The sequence below is a fragment of the Leuciscus leuciscus genome (genome assembly GCF_965113295.1).
Source record: "Leuciscus leuciscus genome assembly, chromosome: 5".
In the NCBI taxonomy this organism is placed as follows: Eukaryota; Metazoa; Chordata; class Actinopteri; order Cypriniformes; family Leuciscidae; genus Leuciscus; species Leuciscus leuciscus.
The window spans coordinates 51,157,332-51,175,898 of record NC_138729.1 but is presented as its reverse complement, the minus strand read 5'-3'; the positions used below and the strand labels follow the sequence as shown (position 1 = coordinate 51,175,898).

The following is an 18,567-nucleotide window of genomic DNA, read 5'->3' as shown; positions in this document are numbered from 1 at the left end:
ATCATTCTATCCATCTACCGTTCTATCCATCCATCCGTCTGTCTGTCGTTCTATCCATCTATCGTTCTATCCATCCATCCATCCGTCTGTCTGTCTGTTTGTCTGTCGTTCTATCCATCTATCGTTCTATCCATCCATCCGTCTGTCTGTCGTTCTATCCATCTATCGTTCTATCCATCCATCCATCCGTCTGTCTGTCTGTCTGTCGTTCTATCCTTCTATCATTCTATCATTCTATCCATCTACCGTTCTATCCATCCATCCATCCGTCTGTCTGTCGTTCTATCCATCTATCGTTCTATCCATCCATCCATCCGTCTGTCTGTCTGTCTGTCTGTCGTTCTATCCATCTATCGTTCTATCCATCCATCCGTCTGTCTGTCGTTCTATCCATCTATCGTTCTATCCATCCATCCGTCTGTCTGTTGTTCTATCCATCTATCGTTCTATCCATCCATCCATCCGTCTGTCTGTCGTTCTATCCATCTATCGTTCTATCCATCCATCCATCCGTCTGTCTGTCTGTCTGTCGTTCTATCCATCTACCGTTCTTTCCATCCATCCGTCTGTCTGTCGTTCTATCCATCTATCGTTCTATCCATCCATCCATCCGTCTGTCTGTCTGTCTGTCGTTCTATCCTTCTATCATTCTATCATTCTATCCATCTACCGTTCTATCCATCCATCCATCCGTCTGTCTGTCGTTCTATCCATCTATCGTTCTATCCATCCATCCATCCGTCTGTCTGTCTGTCTGTCTGTCGTTCTATCCATCTATCGTTCTATCCATCCATCCGTCTGTCTGTCGTTCTATCCATCTATCGTTCTATCCATCCATCCGTCTGTCTGTTGTTCTATCCATCTATCGTTCTATCCATCCATCCATCCGTCTGTCTGTCGTTCTATCCATCTATCGTTCTATCCATCCATCCATCCGTCTGTCTGTCTGTCTGTCGTTCTATCCATCTACCGTTCTTTCCATCCATCCGTCTGTCTGTCGTCATATCCATCTATCGTTCTATCCATCCATCCATCCGTCTGTCTGTCTGTCTGTCGTTCTATCCATCTATCGTTCTATCCATCCATCCATCCGTCTGTCTGTCTGTCTGTCGTTCTATCCTTCTATCATTCTATCATTCTATCCATCTACCGTTCTTTCCATCCATCCGTCTGTCTGTCGTTCTATCCATCTATCGTTCTATCCATCCATCCATCCATCCATCCGTCTGTCTGTCGTTCTATCCATCTATCGTTCTATCCATCCATCCATCCATCCGTCTGTCTGTCGTTCTATCCATCTATCGTTCTATCCATCCATCCATCCATCCGTCTGTCTGTCTGTCTGTCGTTCTATCCATCTATCGTTCTATCCATCCATCCATCCGTCTGTCTGTCTGTCTCGGTTTGTCTCAGCCTCTCTGTGAAAGTGAATGTGTTTAAAGAGACACTCAGTGAATTCACTCGAGTGTTTCTGACACGTCACAGTTTGAGTGTCACATCTAAACGTCTGTCCTGACGTATCCTGAGCTTGTTATTCGCCTCTCAGCGCTGTTGCCTCTCTCTGCTGGAGTTTATCCAGACCGGACAGTCCGTTTGGAGAGATCGAGATAGACACGCAGTGCCATCATTTATTCAAACTCATGACTTTCCAAACCTGTGAGACTATTTCTTTTATAGATCTCAGAAGGATAAATGTAGCAGAATGTGTATTTTCTGTAGTGAATGCAGAAATTAAGGAAAGTTTTGCCCTTTGCCATGGCGTTCAATTTTAATTTCTTCTGTATGTTTAATGGAAGAATAAAAGCCAACGACAGTTTAAGCTCATTTCATTTAAAAAAAAAATTAATCTAATGTTTTGTCATATTAATGAAACTTAAACTAGTTTTTGGAAAATGACAATCAAACCTTTGTTCACTGCATATTTTTGTAGCATTTATGTACTATTCTTCTCTTGAAGCTTCATTTATTCCATGCATGAATTTAGTGAACAATGATTTATTGCATTTCTCTCCAGGGTCAGTGAGCTCAGATTCTGTTGTGTCAGAGGGTTTTCTTTTCTCTGTGCTGAATTGTGTCTGATTAATTGACTTCATGTGGAGTTCTGGACTGAAAAGGCCCCGTGTGTGAGTGTTTGTGCTGTAACCCAGGGGCCGTCACTGATCTGAGAACAGTCTCTCCTCTCACGCAGGGGTCGCCACCTGCGCTTCCATCATTACGTGTTTGTTAGCGTTATTTCCCTCGAGTAACAAACTCGTGGCCTTTAGCCGACGGAGCGCTGGCTTGGAAACGGCGTCGCCATGGGAACCGCCTCCAGACTCGTCGCCGGGTCAGCGTGTGTTTGAAAGCAGCGCGCGGTCTTCAATTATCTCTGTTTGCATCTTTGTTGATTAGAGAGGAAGAGAGAGCGAGGGATGATGGGAAGTGTCTTTTCTCAGCCGGAATATTCCCACACCTGCACTGAGTGTTTCTCACAGCAATAACTAATGCAGAAGTGGAAGAGAAAACATGCTTGGGGAAATCATGATTATGATGTAAAAAAGTCAATATTATGACTTACAAAATTGAAAATTATGACTTAAAAAAGTCATCGAAATATGACATTTAAAGACATTCAAATACTAAGTCATAACTTTGAGATTAAAATGTTGAAATTGTGACAAAATCAAAATTGACATTTATTGTGTAATTTTCACTTTTTATATAAAATTTGTCTTTGTCTCTCTCTCTCTCTCTCTCTCTCTCATCCATCCATCCATCCATCATCCATTGTTTTATCATTCTGTTATTCTCTCTGTCTATCATTCTCTCTATCTATCTTGTCCATTGTTCCCTCTATCTATGTATCTACTTTAGAAAATGCAATTATTTCGCTTTTTTCTTGCACAGTGAAAAACAAGTGCATGTCATTGTGTGTCATAATTATGACTTAATATGTCATACATAAAAGTTTTCATGATGTCAATGACGTCATCACTTTGACTGTTTATGTCATTGATTTACAGAAGCTGTTTTTTATTTATTTATAATTTTTGTATTTAAAAAAAAATTATAAATAAAATAATAAAAAATAAAATATACAGTTAAATTACAGTTTAATTAATATTTTTTTAATTCTATTATATTAAAATTATAATATAAAAATTATAATATTAAATGCAATAATAATAAAAATGTAAACAACTTAAATTAAACCATTAAAATGTGTTTATTCTTGATGATTATTGAAAGGTTTGAACAATACTCTTATTACTCACAGGGGACATAATTAATAATTTAGGTTACAGTAATTTAACCGACAGAGAAGCCCAGCTCTAATGTGCAAAATGCAACTATAAGGCATGAACATATTAACATATTATAAACATTAACATCATGGTTTTCTCTAAAGCTGCTTTGAAACACTGTATTGTAAAATATCAAGAGATGTTTTCTGCAAATATTCCTGATAGTGAGAAAACACTTGTGTGTGTGTGTGTGTGTGTGTGTGTGTGTGTGTGTGTGTGTGTGTGTGTGTGTGTGTGTGTGTGTGTGTGTGTGTGTGTGTGTGTGTGTGTGTGTGTGTGTGTGTGTGTGTGTGTGTGTGTGTGTGTGTGTGTGTGTGTGTGTGTGTGCGAGATATGAATGAGGTCTGTGTAAAATTAATGACATGCAACTAATGAGTGTTTTCCTTCTCGTTTATGTCTCTTATATCCTAAAAATCTGTCTAATTGAATGATACACATAAATCATTGTTTTTTAGGGGATTTAAATTAGCATTATATTTACATTAAGAACTTGTACAGTGATCACTTTTTCCTGACACTCAGTCTGATTAAAATATAGCCAATAAAATTATATTTTTCATAAAGAAACTATTATTAATAGTTTTTTTGGTTGCATTTTACATTGACTATTAATTTTTTATTTTTTTTTTGTAATTCTTATTAATTCTCAATCGTGATTATCATTAGATTACTGTAATTCATTATTGTAAAATGAATTGTCATGAAATATTAAACATTTCCTGACACTAAAACAGGCTTTATAATTGAATCATCTCAAACATGAATCTGATTTTTGGGTGAAATGTCTGGCCATGTGTTTGTTGTGTGTGTTGCCTCGGGATGTGTGTTTGAGTGTGTTTTCCCATCTGTGTGCCGGGGAACCCCTGTCGACTCCATTATGGTGTTGATGGAGGTTTCTGTTTTTATGGAGATGAGCTTTGCTCCAAGACCCTTCGCATCTGAGTCGCAACTATTAATGTAGAGCGGTGCAACCCATCCATAATCGGGACAAAAGGATGGTTGGACGCCTCGGTAATGAGCAGGCATCAATCATATCCCAACAGCCCCGGCGGGAGAGATAAGAGTCATGCAGAAGTGCACTGGCCAATCACAGGGCTTTTCAGCTTAGCACTGCAGGCACGATTGCATGTGATTGACAGCGCTCTTCAACATTACTTAAACCTCCCCTATTATGCTATTTTAAAGGTTCTTATTTTCTTTTGTTATGCATCCGAGGTCAAAAACACTTTAATTTTTTCATAATATACAGTGCGCATCACTTAATTTCTCAGAGTCTGAAAACGGTTCATTTGAAGATTCAGTGTCTCTAAACTCCTTCCTGAGAGCCTGCTCTGCTCTGATTGGTCAGACAGCTCAGTCTGCTGTGATTGGTCGACTGCTTACAGTGCATGTCGGAAACGAAACGTCCATCTCCATATCTGAATCTCAGCTCTTCCTCAGTGACACGAACAGTAACGATGGCGTCGGTTTTTCCGTATCAGTTCCAGTGTGAGTCTCGTTCTCTAGAAGTGCAGAAAACATGAACAACACGAACTAAACTCTTCCAGTGTTTGAGGGCGGAGCAAAGAGACGCTGCTCAGCCAATCAAGAGCACAGGCTGGCATTATGCAAATGTGTTACATAAGTATGTAACAGGAAGGGAGACTGGAATTGCTGACTAATCGTTTCAGACGTTCAGAATCACTTTATTTGACATGCGCTTTGATCTTTAAAACTTTGCAGAGCTTTTACAGTCACAGATAGCTATATTACACACTGCATGAAAGAGAATATCTGAAAAATCATAACTGGGGCACTTTAGGAAAATGACAAACCTGTATGACGACATCTTCCAGCGTATGACTCTCAGGAATATTATAATACAGCAGCTGAGCTGAGATTCAGATATACGACACACGCTGTAAGCAGTCGACCAATCACGGCAGACTGAGCCGTCTGACCAATCAGAGCAGAGCAGGCTCTCAGGAAGGAGGAGTTTAGAGAAACTGAATCTTCAAATGAACCGTTTTCAGACTCTGAGAAATTAAGTGATGCACACTGTATATTATGAGAAATTAAAGTGTGTTTTGACCTTGGATGCAGGTAAACCTGTTGTAGGAGACCTCAAAACAAAACAAAACAAAAAGCTTTTTGCTGTTGTGGCTCTTATACAAGTTCCTAAATCATTTACTGTTATTTTTGTTGAATTTTCATTCACTGCAAGAGAAGATGCATTAATTATATGGGAAACAATGTAGAAAGCTTTTTACTTTCAGTGAACATAAAATAGAATGCAATATAATTATCCATTAACCCATAAGTGTTTTGTGTGTGTGTGTGTGTGTGTGTGTGTGTGTGTGTGTGTGTGTGTGTGTGTGTGTGTGTGTGTGTGTGTGTGTGTGTGTGTGTGTGTGTGTGTGTGTGTAAATCTTATAGGGCCGCATGATTAATAAATAAAGTAGTGATTTTTCTGGAAGGTCATAAGCTTTATTACTTTACTTGCTTATTTCCCGGCTTCCATGTATGAATGAAACATACATTACCTGTGTTTACAGCACTCAATGATGCTCACACCACCAAATTTTGGGTACAAATATGAAAAATAATACTTCTTTCTAAAGAAACTTGAAGTAAACATATGATAATCTATGTTGTTTCTCCAGGACAGTGTACTGAAGTGTTCCTTTCGAATGATTTATAGTTAAAGGCCTCCTGCATGTTAACAGATTTTCCCTTAAAATAAGATTTTTTGGGGGGGGGGAAATATTATATTGTTATATTTATTCTTAAAAACTGTCAAATTATATAAATATACTGGTAACACTTTATAACTGCATGCTATTAATCATTAGTTAAGCATTAGTAAACCATTAATTCATCATATATATATGTCTGAATATAATAAGATGTATGAATGTACATTTAAATAGTTTATTAATAATTTACTTACACTTTCTAAGTGATCTTATGAACCACTGATAACACCTACATTTATTTTTAAATAATGCAATATTTCATTTAGAAATGCTAAATTGATCATTAATTATGAAAATACAACTATTAAACACATTATAGATATGCTTACAAATCACGAACGAATCATTTATAGCTGTACTTATAAACTGCTTATTAATGTCTATTAATGCTTTATAAATGATGAATTAACTGTTTACAAATGCTTAACTAATGATTAATAGCGTCCAGTTATTACATTTACATTTACATTTAGTCATTTAGCAGACGCCCTTATCCAAAGCGACTTACAAATTAGGACTAAATTCAGCGAGTCATCATAAAGAGGCAAAAGCAACAACAACACAAGAAGTGCTCAAAATACGAAGTTCAGGTATTATTCAGAGTAGCATAAGCCTGATAAGTGATGTTTCAAAGGGAAAGGATTTTTTCTTTTCTTTTTTTTTTTTTTTTCTATAAGGTTAAGTGCTCACGGAAGAGATTGGTTTTCAGCTGTTTTTTGAATGTTGTCAGGGATTCTGCATTCCGGATGAGGGTGGGGAGAGCGTTCCACCAGCATGGAACTGTAAATGAGAATGTTCTGGAAAGTGATTTTGTGGCTTTCTGTGATGGAACCACGAGACGTCGCTCGTTGACCGATCGTAGGTGTCTGGTAGGGATGTAGACTCGTAGGAGTAAGTGAAAGTAGGAGGGAGCTGAGCCTGTGATAGTTCTGTAAGCAAGCGTCAATGCCTTGAACTTGATGCGAGCAGCGAGAGGTAGCCAGTGCAGAGAGATGAACAGAGGAGTGACGTGGGCCCTCTTGGGCTCGTTGAAGACAAGACGAGCTGCAGCATTCTGGATCATCTGTAGGGGTTTGGTCGCACATGCTGGGAGTCCAGCCAGAAGGGCATTGCAGTAGTCAAGCCTAGAGATGACCAGGGCCTGGACGATAAGTTGTGTTGCATGCTCAGTTAGAAAAGGCCTGATCTTCCTGATGTTGTGCAGTGCAAACCTGCATGATCGAGCTGTCTTTGAAATGTGATCTGTGAAGGTCAGCTGGTCATCAAACGTTACTCCAAGATTTCTGACCGATCTTGATGGGGTGATTAATGATGACTCTAGCTGGATGGTGAAGTCGTGCTGTAGAGATGGATTGGCAGGGAGGACTAGAAGCTCACTCTTTGCCAGGTTGAGCTGCAGGTGATGTTCCTTCATCCATGTGGAGATGTCCGCCAGACAGCTTGAGATCCGTGCAGCTACTGTGGGATCATCTGGTTGAAAGGAGAGGAAGAGCTGCGTGTCATCAGCATAGCAGTGGTAGGAAAAACCGTGTGCCTGTATGATGTGTCCCAGTGATGTGGTGTAGATGGAGAAGAGGAGGGGACCAAGAACTGAACCCTGGGGAACCCCTGTGGTCAGCTGATGTGCTCTGGATACCTCGCCTCTCCATGCGACCTTGAAGGACCTACCTGTGAGATAGGACTCAAACCAGTGGAGTGAAGTTCCTGTGATGCCCAGTGATGAGAGGGTGGACAGAAGGATCTGATGATTCACCGTGTCGAAGGCAGCAGACAGATCCAGGAGAATGAGGACTGAAGATTTGGAAGCAGCTTTTGCGATCCGTAGGGCTTCTGTGACTGACAGTAATGCAGTCTCAGTTGAATGTCCTTTCTTGAAGCCAGATTGGTTGACATCCAGCTGGTTGTTTAGAGACAAGAAGGATGTTAGTTGGTTGAAGACAGCTCTTATTATAAAGTGTTACCAATATACTCTATATTTAATAATTAAATTTATTATTATTAATTTGTTACATATTATATAGCGCTTTTCTGGGTTATTACAGTAGTAATAATTCTTATTAAGTTTCATATTTTGATTTTGTAATGATAATCATGTTCATAATAATTATTATTAGTCATTTATATACAAGCACAAAACTGTGGGCCAAATTGTGCAGCACTAGAAGCATGCACAACAAACCCTCTTAATAATTGTTTTACATTTGTTTTAAAAATCACATTTTAAATAGCAATTTTAACCAGAATTTTTTTTTTTTTTTAATTAAAAAATGTCTTCCTCCAAATTGTGCAGCCCTAACATCTTATTTGCTGTGATTGATGGTCTGGTCTGTCCGTCTGGCATCTGGACGTCCTGGCATCAGATGATCTCAGTCTCTCAGGTTTGGCACACAGTGTTTGGCAGGAGATTTGAGCAGGACCTGAGCTGAAGTCTGGGTTTGCTAGGTGGTTGCTAGGGTATTCTGGATGGTTGCTATGGTGTTCTGGGTGGTTGCTATGGTGTTGCTATGTGGTTGCTAGGGTATTCTGGATGGTTGCTAGGGTGTTCTGGGTGGTTGCTATGGTGTTGCTAGGCGGTTGCTAGAGTGTTCTGGGTGGTAGCTATGGTGTTGCTAGGCAGTTGCTAAAGTATACTGGGTGGTTGCTAGGGTGTTGTGGGTGGTTGCTAGGCAGTTGCTAAGGTGTTCTGGGTGGTTGCTAGGGTATTTTGGGTGGTTATAAGAGCGTTTCTAGACTGTTGCTAGGGTGTTCAGAACGGTTGCTAAGGTATTTTTGGTGGTTGCTATGGTGTTACTAGGTGTTTGGTAGTTGTCACAGATGGTTACTATGGAGTTTTTACAGAGTTCTTAAAATCTTCAGTAACGAGTGCATTTAGTACGGCCGTTGGGACGGGCGCTGCTGTTTCGGATGTTATGAACGCTGCTGAACTCATCGTGTTCTGCAGTCTTGTGCACGTTAATATGGATACAATAATAGAGCTGTTGAACATTTGGTTCATGCACTAGTGGCATAGTGGCTAAAACTCAGGGACTCAGCATTTATTTGAAATCTTTTTTTGTAACATAAATGTCAATTTAATGTGTCCTTGCAGAATACAAGTATTAATTTCTATAAAAAAAAAAACAAGGCATAAATACAGCACATGCATGTGTACCACAATACAGGCCAATAAAAAAGGCTGTACAAGAAGTCTATTTCTCTGTATTTACATCTCACATTATTGCCACTGAAAGCAGTGAAAACACTGAAATCAGTTCCAGTTCCAGCTGGCAGGACATGAACAAAACACACTCGAATCAAAGCTGTTACCCGTTAGATATGGCCAGCGCCAGCGGGTCGTCAGAGATGGACAGAAATTAAGACCAACAGGGACATGTCAGAAATGGTATTTTTTAAGATTTCTTATCATTTAACATTGAGTTCTTGAACTATTCATTGTTTTGTTTTTTTTTTGGTGTTTTTTGTTTCGTTTTTGTCCAGTGGAGAAGATGAACTCATTAACTAGAGAGCTGATATATGCTGATTTACCACAAATTGAAAAGTGAAAACGAAAAAATGAAGTGAAAATGAAAGTTTTTTTTCTTCCACTTGGTTTAGTACCTAAAATTTTCCTGGAGACTATGTTTGGAAAGAAAACGGCACATTCTACGGAGCCGCTAAACGGACAAAAAAATATGAAATGAGAGGAAAAAATGTCACTGCTTTTGCATTCTCTTGCAATCATATAGTTGGGTAATTATATTGTACATATGCTTCAACATGCGGGGTATTGAAATCACTTTTGAATGCGCACTCGCTTTTCACTATCACACCGTGTCCTTACCAGACGCTATAAGATTCCAGCGACAAATAATTTGTCTGTCCACGCTAGACGCGACGTGACTGCGAGATGCGTCGGAATCAATCAAAACCCACAGCCAATCAGAACAGCGTGTGGGCGGAGTCAGCCAATCAGAACAGCGTGTGGGCGGAGTCTCACGGCACCAGAGAGTAATCTTGACGGCACTCGCAAGAAAATGGATAAGTCGCTACATAATCAAATTCACAAATATTACTCCATTTAAAAATTATCAAAAATACATAGGCTACTGAGTTACTAAAACAATCTTTGTCAAAGAATACACTTGCTTGTTCACAGTTTGAACGTTCTTGTTTCCATTTGTTTAATTTCAAGATCTGAGGTGAATTATTCATTATTGCTTTTACAGCCACAAAGCTGGAGCACTAAATGATATTCAAAGTCACATTTCACGCTTTTAACATTAAATAAAGCACATAAACAGTCCTTGAGATTATCATCGCCACACTTTGTGTTTGATGTTCCAGCGCGACGTCACAGAAAAATAGAAAGCGTTTCTAAACTAGAATCGTTGCGTGTCGCCATCGCGGCTGGTTAGGACACACACTCTGACGGTACGGATCCACTTTTGCGACACGACTGAAGCGTGGTGTTGCGACGCCTCCCCTCATTTGTACGTTGATGGGTGTTCCTCAAGTTTACCGCTATGGGCGTGGTTTTGAGCCAGCGGCTCATGATTCCCCCAGTCTCCATGTGTTCTTCTTCTATTGGATAGTCGCGTCACGTTCAACGGATTCATTTGCATAAAGATGGGTTAAAGTTGCTTGACGTCACCCATAGGAATAAAGTGGAGTGCGGCGCGACAGAAGTGTCGTACGGACAAGTGGATCCGTACCGTCGGCGCCGCACTCCACTTTATTCCAATGGGTGACGTCAAGTGACTTTAACGCGCCCGCAAAGCATACCCGGGAAGGCGGCGCTGCATTTGGAAAAATACTACGTGTCAAAAAGCTGGCCGATGCCCATCTTTATGCAAATGAATCCGTTGAACGCGACGTGACTATCCAATAGAAGAAGAGCACATGGAGACTGGGGGAATCATGAGCCGCTGGCTCAAAACCACGGCCATAGCGGTAAACTTGAGGAACACCCATCAATGTACAAATGAGGGGAGGCGTCGCGACACCACGCTTCAGTCGTGTCGCAAAAGTGGATCCGTACCGTGATTAACATGGAAAAGATATGGAACGCTAAAAGGCTCACAATGCGCCACTTTCCTACCTCGTTTTGCCAAAAAGCGAAATGGCGTAAAAAGCGCCGTGGAATTGTGTAAACAACAGCGTATTTTTCGTCAGTCCGGAGGCGGCGAAAAAACCAGCGCTCTATATGCTCATGTAACGCCGCTTTTTACGGGGCCAGTGTCCCCAATGACGCTTATCATAACGCGTCACAAGACGCATAGTGTTAAATGATAATGATCTCCACCCTGTCTTTTCCAAAGCCAATACATTTTAACTGGTATCACCCATTCAGTAAAGAACAAGAACAGACCACATTAATCCAACCCAGCGCGTGTAGTTAGGACACGGTGTCAGATTCGCGATCACGTGTTCTCTGTACATGTTGGGACTGTTGGTACTAACCGCACAACATAAGATATTTGTCATTGACGCTCAGAATCGCCAAATCCTCTGACATCATCTCTCCTTACTATCTTCACAGGATAAGTGAAATCTGATGTAAAGTAATTTCCCTTTAGGGGCTCCGTAGAATGTGTTATTCAGTTTCCGTGCCTTTCCAAATTGGGATTTTAGGCTTCGGCACATTCCCGCTCCTTAACTATGATAAAATCACTGAATGCCTTGAATGGTTTATTACTTTATTTGACTGTGTTTTCATCTACTCGTTGGTGTAAGTGTGTCCTCCACTCTTCAGTGTAGACTTCTGTATGTCTCCCTCTCTTATCTTTGCTTTCTTTCTCAGCTGTGACAGATAAGACTGGTGTGAGTGTGTGTTGATCTGAGTGTGTTTTCCTCTCCTCAGAATGGCAGGGATTACGGGTTCCTGGTGCGTCAGAACTCGGAGCTTCTGCGAGCGCTGGAGGAGATGGAGAAATCCTGCGCCGCTCTCAGAGAGGAGAACCGGATCCTGGTGAGTCCATGCTCATCGTCACCGCACAGCTCGTCTCAGTCTGCGGACGGGACACATGTCCATGCTCATCGTCACCGTACAGCTCGTCTCAGTCTGCAGACGGGACACATGTCCATGCTCACCGTACAGCTCGTCTCAGTCTGCAGACGGGACACATGTCCATGCTCACCGTACAGCTCGTCTCAGTCTGCAGACGGGACACATGTCCATGCTCACCGTACAGCTCGTCTCAGTCTGCAGACGGGACACATGTCCATGCTCACCGTACAGCTCGTCTCAGTCTGCGGACGGGACACATGTCCATGCTCATCGTCACCGTACAGCTCGTCTCAGTCTGCAGACGGGACACATGTCCATGCTCACCGTACAGCTCGTCTCAGTCTGCAGACGGGACACATGTCCATGCTCACCGTACAGCTCGTCTCAGTCTGCAGACGGGACACATGTCCATGCTCACCGTACAGCTCGTCTCAGTCTGCAGACGGGACACATGTCCATGCTCACCGTACAGCTCGTCTCAGTCTGCAGACGGGACACGCGTGCATTTGAGTTGCAGTTTTATTTGAAGTGATTTGTTTGTTTTTGTATAAAATTTTTGAATTTGTCATTTAAAAAAAAAAGTTTTTGTATGTGTATATATATATATATATATATATATATATATATATATATATATGGTTAAAGTGGGCCAGAACGGTATGGCACCTCAGATAAATTAATAAATAAATAGATTCATTAATATCAATGATAGTGCGATGGTAGACGGTACACAAACACGCTTCCCGACGTTATGTTCTCAGTCACGGTTCTGACTTGAGTGCATCTACGCCGGTTCACGCATGCAGACAAAGTCCTTCCTCCCCTCCCCGCTGAACGCCAGCGATTACTAGTGTGTGAAATACACACACGGTGGTTGAGCGCGGTAAAGTTAGTTTTAGGTTCGATATTCGCCGGACATTTGTTTGCCCTTCCCACTGTTCTATAGGGTCGGCAGTCTTACAAAGATATCAATAGCAGGATTAGTTTTAACATTATGTAACCATTGTATATCGACATGAAATATTCATTCATAATCACCTACGTGCGTTAATGCTGCATATTTATACATGAGAATGCTTTGACGCGTTTCCACAGCGCATGATGCCCAAGGGAACGTCTGCCAATTCCACCAACTGCGGTAAACAGCCTATAATTTTTATTATTTAAAATTACTTTTAACATTTAAAAACAGACGTTTTCAAATTTCAAAGCTTGTAGAAGGTTCCTATTGGCAATACTGACTTAGGCTACAGCTTTCCTGGTAGCCTTGAGTCAATTTACTTGTCTAAGAAAATGATTCATAAAAACATAAATATCAGTTGAGCCTATGTTTACTTTCTTCACTGACACAGACGAAAATGAAAAGACCATCAGTCAAAGTTCAGCTTTAGGAGGGGAAGAAATAGGGCAGGATAAGGAGACTGAGAGAAAAAGAAAAATGAGGAGAGAGTAGGTATTGACAAATAATCGAATGCCCACCGACATGGTTTTAAAGCTATTTCTTATCCATTTTTTCGATAAAAAAATTGCACATATGTAGGTCAGAGATATCCAAATTTTCTCGGGGGAGCATGTCCCCAAACCCCCCTAACTTCCTACCATTTGAATGCCTGTGTCAGGAATATATGGAGTTAATATTGTGCCATAATTAAACAAACAAATCCAGCATTTTGCAAACAAACTCGATCTGCTTTGCAAAGGAAAACTCGACTCGCAAACAAACAGAAAGCAATGTCCAAGTACAAATGTCACAAATAGTAACACATATGCATTGTGTTTTGCAAATAGAAATAAATGAGCCTAGAACATATTTCACAAATAAATACAAACCATCCAACAAATTGCATGTAACCTTTTGAAAAAATACCAAATCTAGTGCATACAAATGCATATCTGTCTGTTATGATTGTGAGACACTTGGCTTTTTATGAGATCTCTAGGCTCGATTTTCTTACAAATGAATCCCCTAGCTTAGCGCCATCTACTGTTTTAGAAGAGGAAGTTGCTCAACTGCATTTGTGAGAAAATCAGCCTGGACACATTTGAGAGAAAATCGAGCCGAGAGATCTCATAAAAAGCCAAGGTTACATGCAATTTGTAGGATGGGTTGTATTTATTTGTGAAATATTATCTAGGCTCATTTATTTATATTTGTAAAACACAATACATATGTGTTACTCCACTGCATTTTCACTCAAATTGACCTTTGTACTTGCACATTGCTTTCTGTTTGTTTGCGAGTCGAGTTTTCCTTTGCTAAGCAGATCGAGTTTGTTTGCAAAATGCTGGATTTGTTTGTTTAATTATGGCACAATATTAACTCCATAGGAATAGTCCTGTGGTGCAACAATGAATGTTAAAACATTTTTTTTTTAACACCAAATATGTTGCTTTATATATTTGACCACCTTGAACAATGTTAAATCTGGTTGTGAGTGTCTCTTGTCCACCATCCGTGTCTCCTCAGAGGAAGAGCAGTTCTCCAGAGACGGAGGAGAAGGTGAAGAGGTTGAGGAAGAAGAACACCGAACTCGCCGTCATCGCCAAGCGTCTGGAGGAGAGAGCGCGCAAACTGCAGGAAGCCAACCTGAAAGTGGTGCGTATTCATCTGTTCATCTTCAGCTCTTTTCATGTCACTGAGCGTGTGGAGGGCATTATTACAGCACTTTAAAGGCCCGATATACTCACAGCGAATTAATATTAAGCGACGTTTAGATGAATATGTGAATATGTGCTGCTCTTTCCTCTCAATAACAAAATAAACACACAGCAAAAGTGAGAAAACAGCAGTTCAGAAAGCATCTTTATACAATAAATTGTTTAAAAGTCAAAAGAAGGCGGAGCTTCAGAGCCACACCCACTTATTACAGCAGCGCCACACTCTCTTACACACACACACACACACACACACACACACACACACACACACTCACAGTTTGCTTTGACAAGATGTTTCAAACTCTCAAACAAAACGAACTTCGCTTCGGTCTGATTTTGTTCAAAATGACGCTACACGTTCATTCTTCGATTTCGCTTGAAGTCTATCAGGGCTTTAAGGCAACACTGTTTTTTTTTCATGCACTGTTTAATTTTGAGATTTTGGGGTATTTCGCTTCCATAACAGCCTTTCGGACTAGTGAAACGAAAACATCCAAAATACACTTTTAAATGTTTATTTTATTGCACGTTATCTATTTGCATTTGTAGATTTCAATTTCAGTACATATCTTTAAAGGCCGTGAGTTTGAGTCAGAAATCTCCACTTCACCAGCTTTACACACGCTAAACTTTACAGTTTTATTCATATCTATATTCTGAAGGTTTGTTCGCCTGATTCATATAACATTTTATTCCTAAAAACATGATGAAAATGTATGTTTGTTCTGTCTGTTGACAGTATTTTCTGATTTATGGAGTGATAAAAAGAGAAATCCAAGGATCATCCCCTCTGTAAAAATCTTCAACTCTAATATATCAACAAAAGGAAACAAAGTTTGAACCTGACTTTATCCAGATTTCTGTTCTGGAAATATATGCACATTAGTGCATATTTAATTAGATATTTGCATATTTCAGAAAACTTGATCCAAAACAATTGTCTTAAATGCATTGTGATTTAATAGATATTACTATACTTTCCCTATGTTATTTTGTCTTAAATGCATTTCAGTTATCAGTGTAAAAGTAAAGGGTTTATTTAAGGTCTGATTATGAAGGCATTTACATGCACTTTATACTTTTAAAGGGATAGATGATCAGGAAATGATGACAAAATATTACGTTTTAATGGAACTATTCCTTTTTTTTTATTCTCATTTTGCCTTTTGATGGATGTTGAAATGATTCAGCGTCTGTTAAACTGTACAAAACACACCTTCCCAACCCATCCTGTGTTTACTAGTCAAACACACTCATTCATCGCTCTCTTAGGTCTCAGATATAAAGGCAAACCACAGATTTATTGATGGTTATGTGCATGTTGACTTTGTTCTGAATGACCGTGACTATTTAAATACATTACAGATCTATTGTTAAACAACTTTGTGTTTTACAATGACATTGAGCTTTTGATGTAGAGCGACAACACTGGTTACACAACACAAGACCAATCTACACACAACACTGGTTACACAACACAAGACCAATCTACACACACACACTACTGGTTACACAACACAAGACTAATCTACACACAACACTGGTTACACAACACAAGACCAAACTACACACACAATACTGGTTACACAACACAAGACCAATCTACACACACTATACTGTGGTAGAGAAGTGGATGATGACGTGAGACTGATCTCCTCACCCTCTGTGTGTGTGTGTGTGTGTGTGTGTGTGTGTGTGTGTGTGTGTGTGTGTGTGTGTGTGTGTGTGTGTGTGTGTGTGTGTGTGTGTGTGTGTGTGTGTGTGTGTGTGTTACACTGTAACTCTAGTCCACCTGTACGGCCACCTGTCGGCTCTTTGAGAATCATGGGTAATAATGACTGACGGTCACAGCACAACACCTGTTATCCGTTTGTGTCAGCACACGCACACACACTCTCTCTCACTCACTCACACACACACACACACACACACACACACACACACACACACTCATGCTGTAGGTGATGTTATTCTGTCTCCAGGTAAACTCTCCTCTGCCGCTGAAGTCTGGCGCTGTGGAGACACACACTCACACACACACACACACACTCATACTGTAGATTATGTTATTCTGTCTCCAGGTGAACTCTCCTCTGCCGCTGAAGTCTGGCGCTGTGGATCAGTACAAGCGTGCGTTTGCCCGTCAGAGAGCCCGAGACCTGGCGCAGCACGCTGACACACTCCTGTGTAGAGACAAACAGATCTCAGCTCTACAGCAGGAGTGCAGACAGCTGGAGAACCGGCTCGGACACGGCAAGGTACACACACTATCACACACAACACCTCATAGCATTTGCTAAGTCTAGCAACTCTAGTACTGTGACTTAAAGGGATAGTTCAGATTTAGCCCATGATTTACTCACCCTGAAGCCATCCTAGGTGTATATGACATTCTTCTTTCAGACGAATACAATCAGAGTTATATTAAAAAATGTCCTGGCTCTTCCAAGCTTTATAATGGCAGTGAATGGCTGTTTATGTTTTGAAGTCCATAAAAGTACTTGTATCCATCATAAAAGTGCATCTATCCATCATAAGTTCATCTATCCATCATAAAAGTGCATCTATCCATCATAAAAGTGCATCTATTCATGATAAAAGTGCATCTATCCATCATAAGTTCATCTATCCATCATAAAAGTGCATCTATCCATCATAAGTTCATCTATCCATCATAAAAGTGCATCTATTCATGATAAAAGTGCATCTATTCATCATAAAAGGGCATCTATTCATGATAAAAGTGCATCTATCCATCATAAAAGGGCATCTATTCATGATAAAAGTGCATCTATCCATCATAAAAGTGCATCTATTCATGATAAAAGTGCATTTAACCATGATAAAAGTGCATCTATCCATCATAAAAGTGCATCTATTCATGATAAAAGTGCATCTATCCATCATAAAAGGGCATCTATTCATGATAAAAGTGCATCTATCCATCATAAAAGTGCATCTATTCATGATAAAAGTGCATTTATCCATGATAAAAGTGCATCTATCCATCATAAAAGTGCATCTATCCATCATAAAAGTGCATCTATCCATCATAAAAGTGCATCTATCCATCATAAGTGCATCTATCCATCATAAAAGTGCTCCACACGTCTCCGGAGGTTAATAAAGGCCTTCTGAAGTGAAGTGAAGCGATGCGTTTGTGTAAGAAAAATGTCCATATTTAAAACTTTAAAGTTATTTTATTTTATAAAGTTTTAAATATGGATATTTTTATTTGAAAAACGCATCGCATGATGGAAAGATGCACTTTTATGGACTTCAAAAGATAAACAGCCATTCACTGCCACTATAAAGCTTGGAAAAGCCAGGACATTTTTTAATATAACTCTGATTGTATTCGTCTGAAAGAAGAAAGTCATATACACCTAGGATGGCTTCAGGGTGAGTAAATCATGGGCTAATTTTCATTTTTGGGTGAGCTATCCCTTTAAGTATTGCTGATTTGCATCAGAATCAGAATAGATCTATTCATGTGTTTTTTTTATTTTTTTTATTAAGTTCTTAAAAAAGAGTTAATTTTTGCCAACAAATTTTTGTCAGATTATATGTTCTGTTCTGTTCCGTTCACATGTTCAGCTGGATGTTTGTAATAGTTACTAAATATATAACATGATTTCTGTGTAGTTGCTCATGTATTTCAGCTCTCAGTTTCCTCTTCAGATTTGATTTTTGCCAACAAATTTTAGTCAGCCATAATCTTGTGTTTTTTAAAATCGTATTAGGTTATTTTGCATCAGAATCAGATTAGATCTTTTCTGTTCATATGTTTTTGTAATCAAGTTCTTAAAAATATATGATCAACTGAATGTTTGTTATAATTACTAAATAAACAACAATTTCTGTGCAGTTTTTCTTATATTTGAACTCTGTTCACTCTTTGGAG

At 39.7% G+C, this 18,567-nt stretch overlaps 1 protein-coding gene across 2 annotated transcripts in view; it reads left to right on the top strand.

Annotated features, from left to right (window-relative positions):
- The window catches only part of tspoap1 (TSPO associated protein 1), a 137,155-nt gene that overhangs the window by 51,881 nt on the left and 66,707 nt on the right, over positions 1-18,567 (top strand). For both annotated transcript variants that reach the window (XM_082171204.1, XM_082171205.1), the window contains 3 exons: positions 11,859-11,966; positions 14,473-14,601; positions 16,745-16,921. In XM_082171204.1, the coding sequence (XP_082027330.1) occupies positions 11,859-11,966; positions 14,473-14,601; positions 16,745-16,921 (414 nt within the window). The remainder of the gene's footprint in view (positions 1-11,858; positions 11,967-14,472; positions 14,602-16,744; positions 16,922-18,567) is intronic.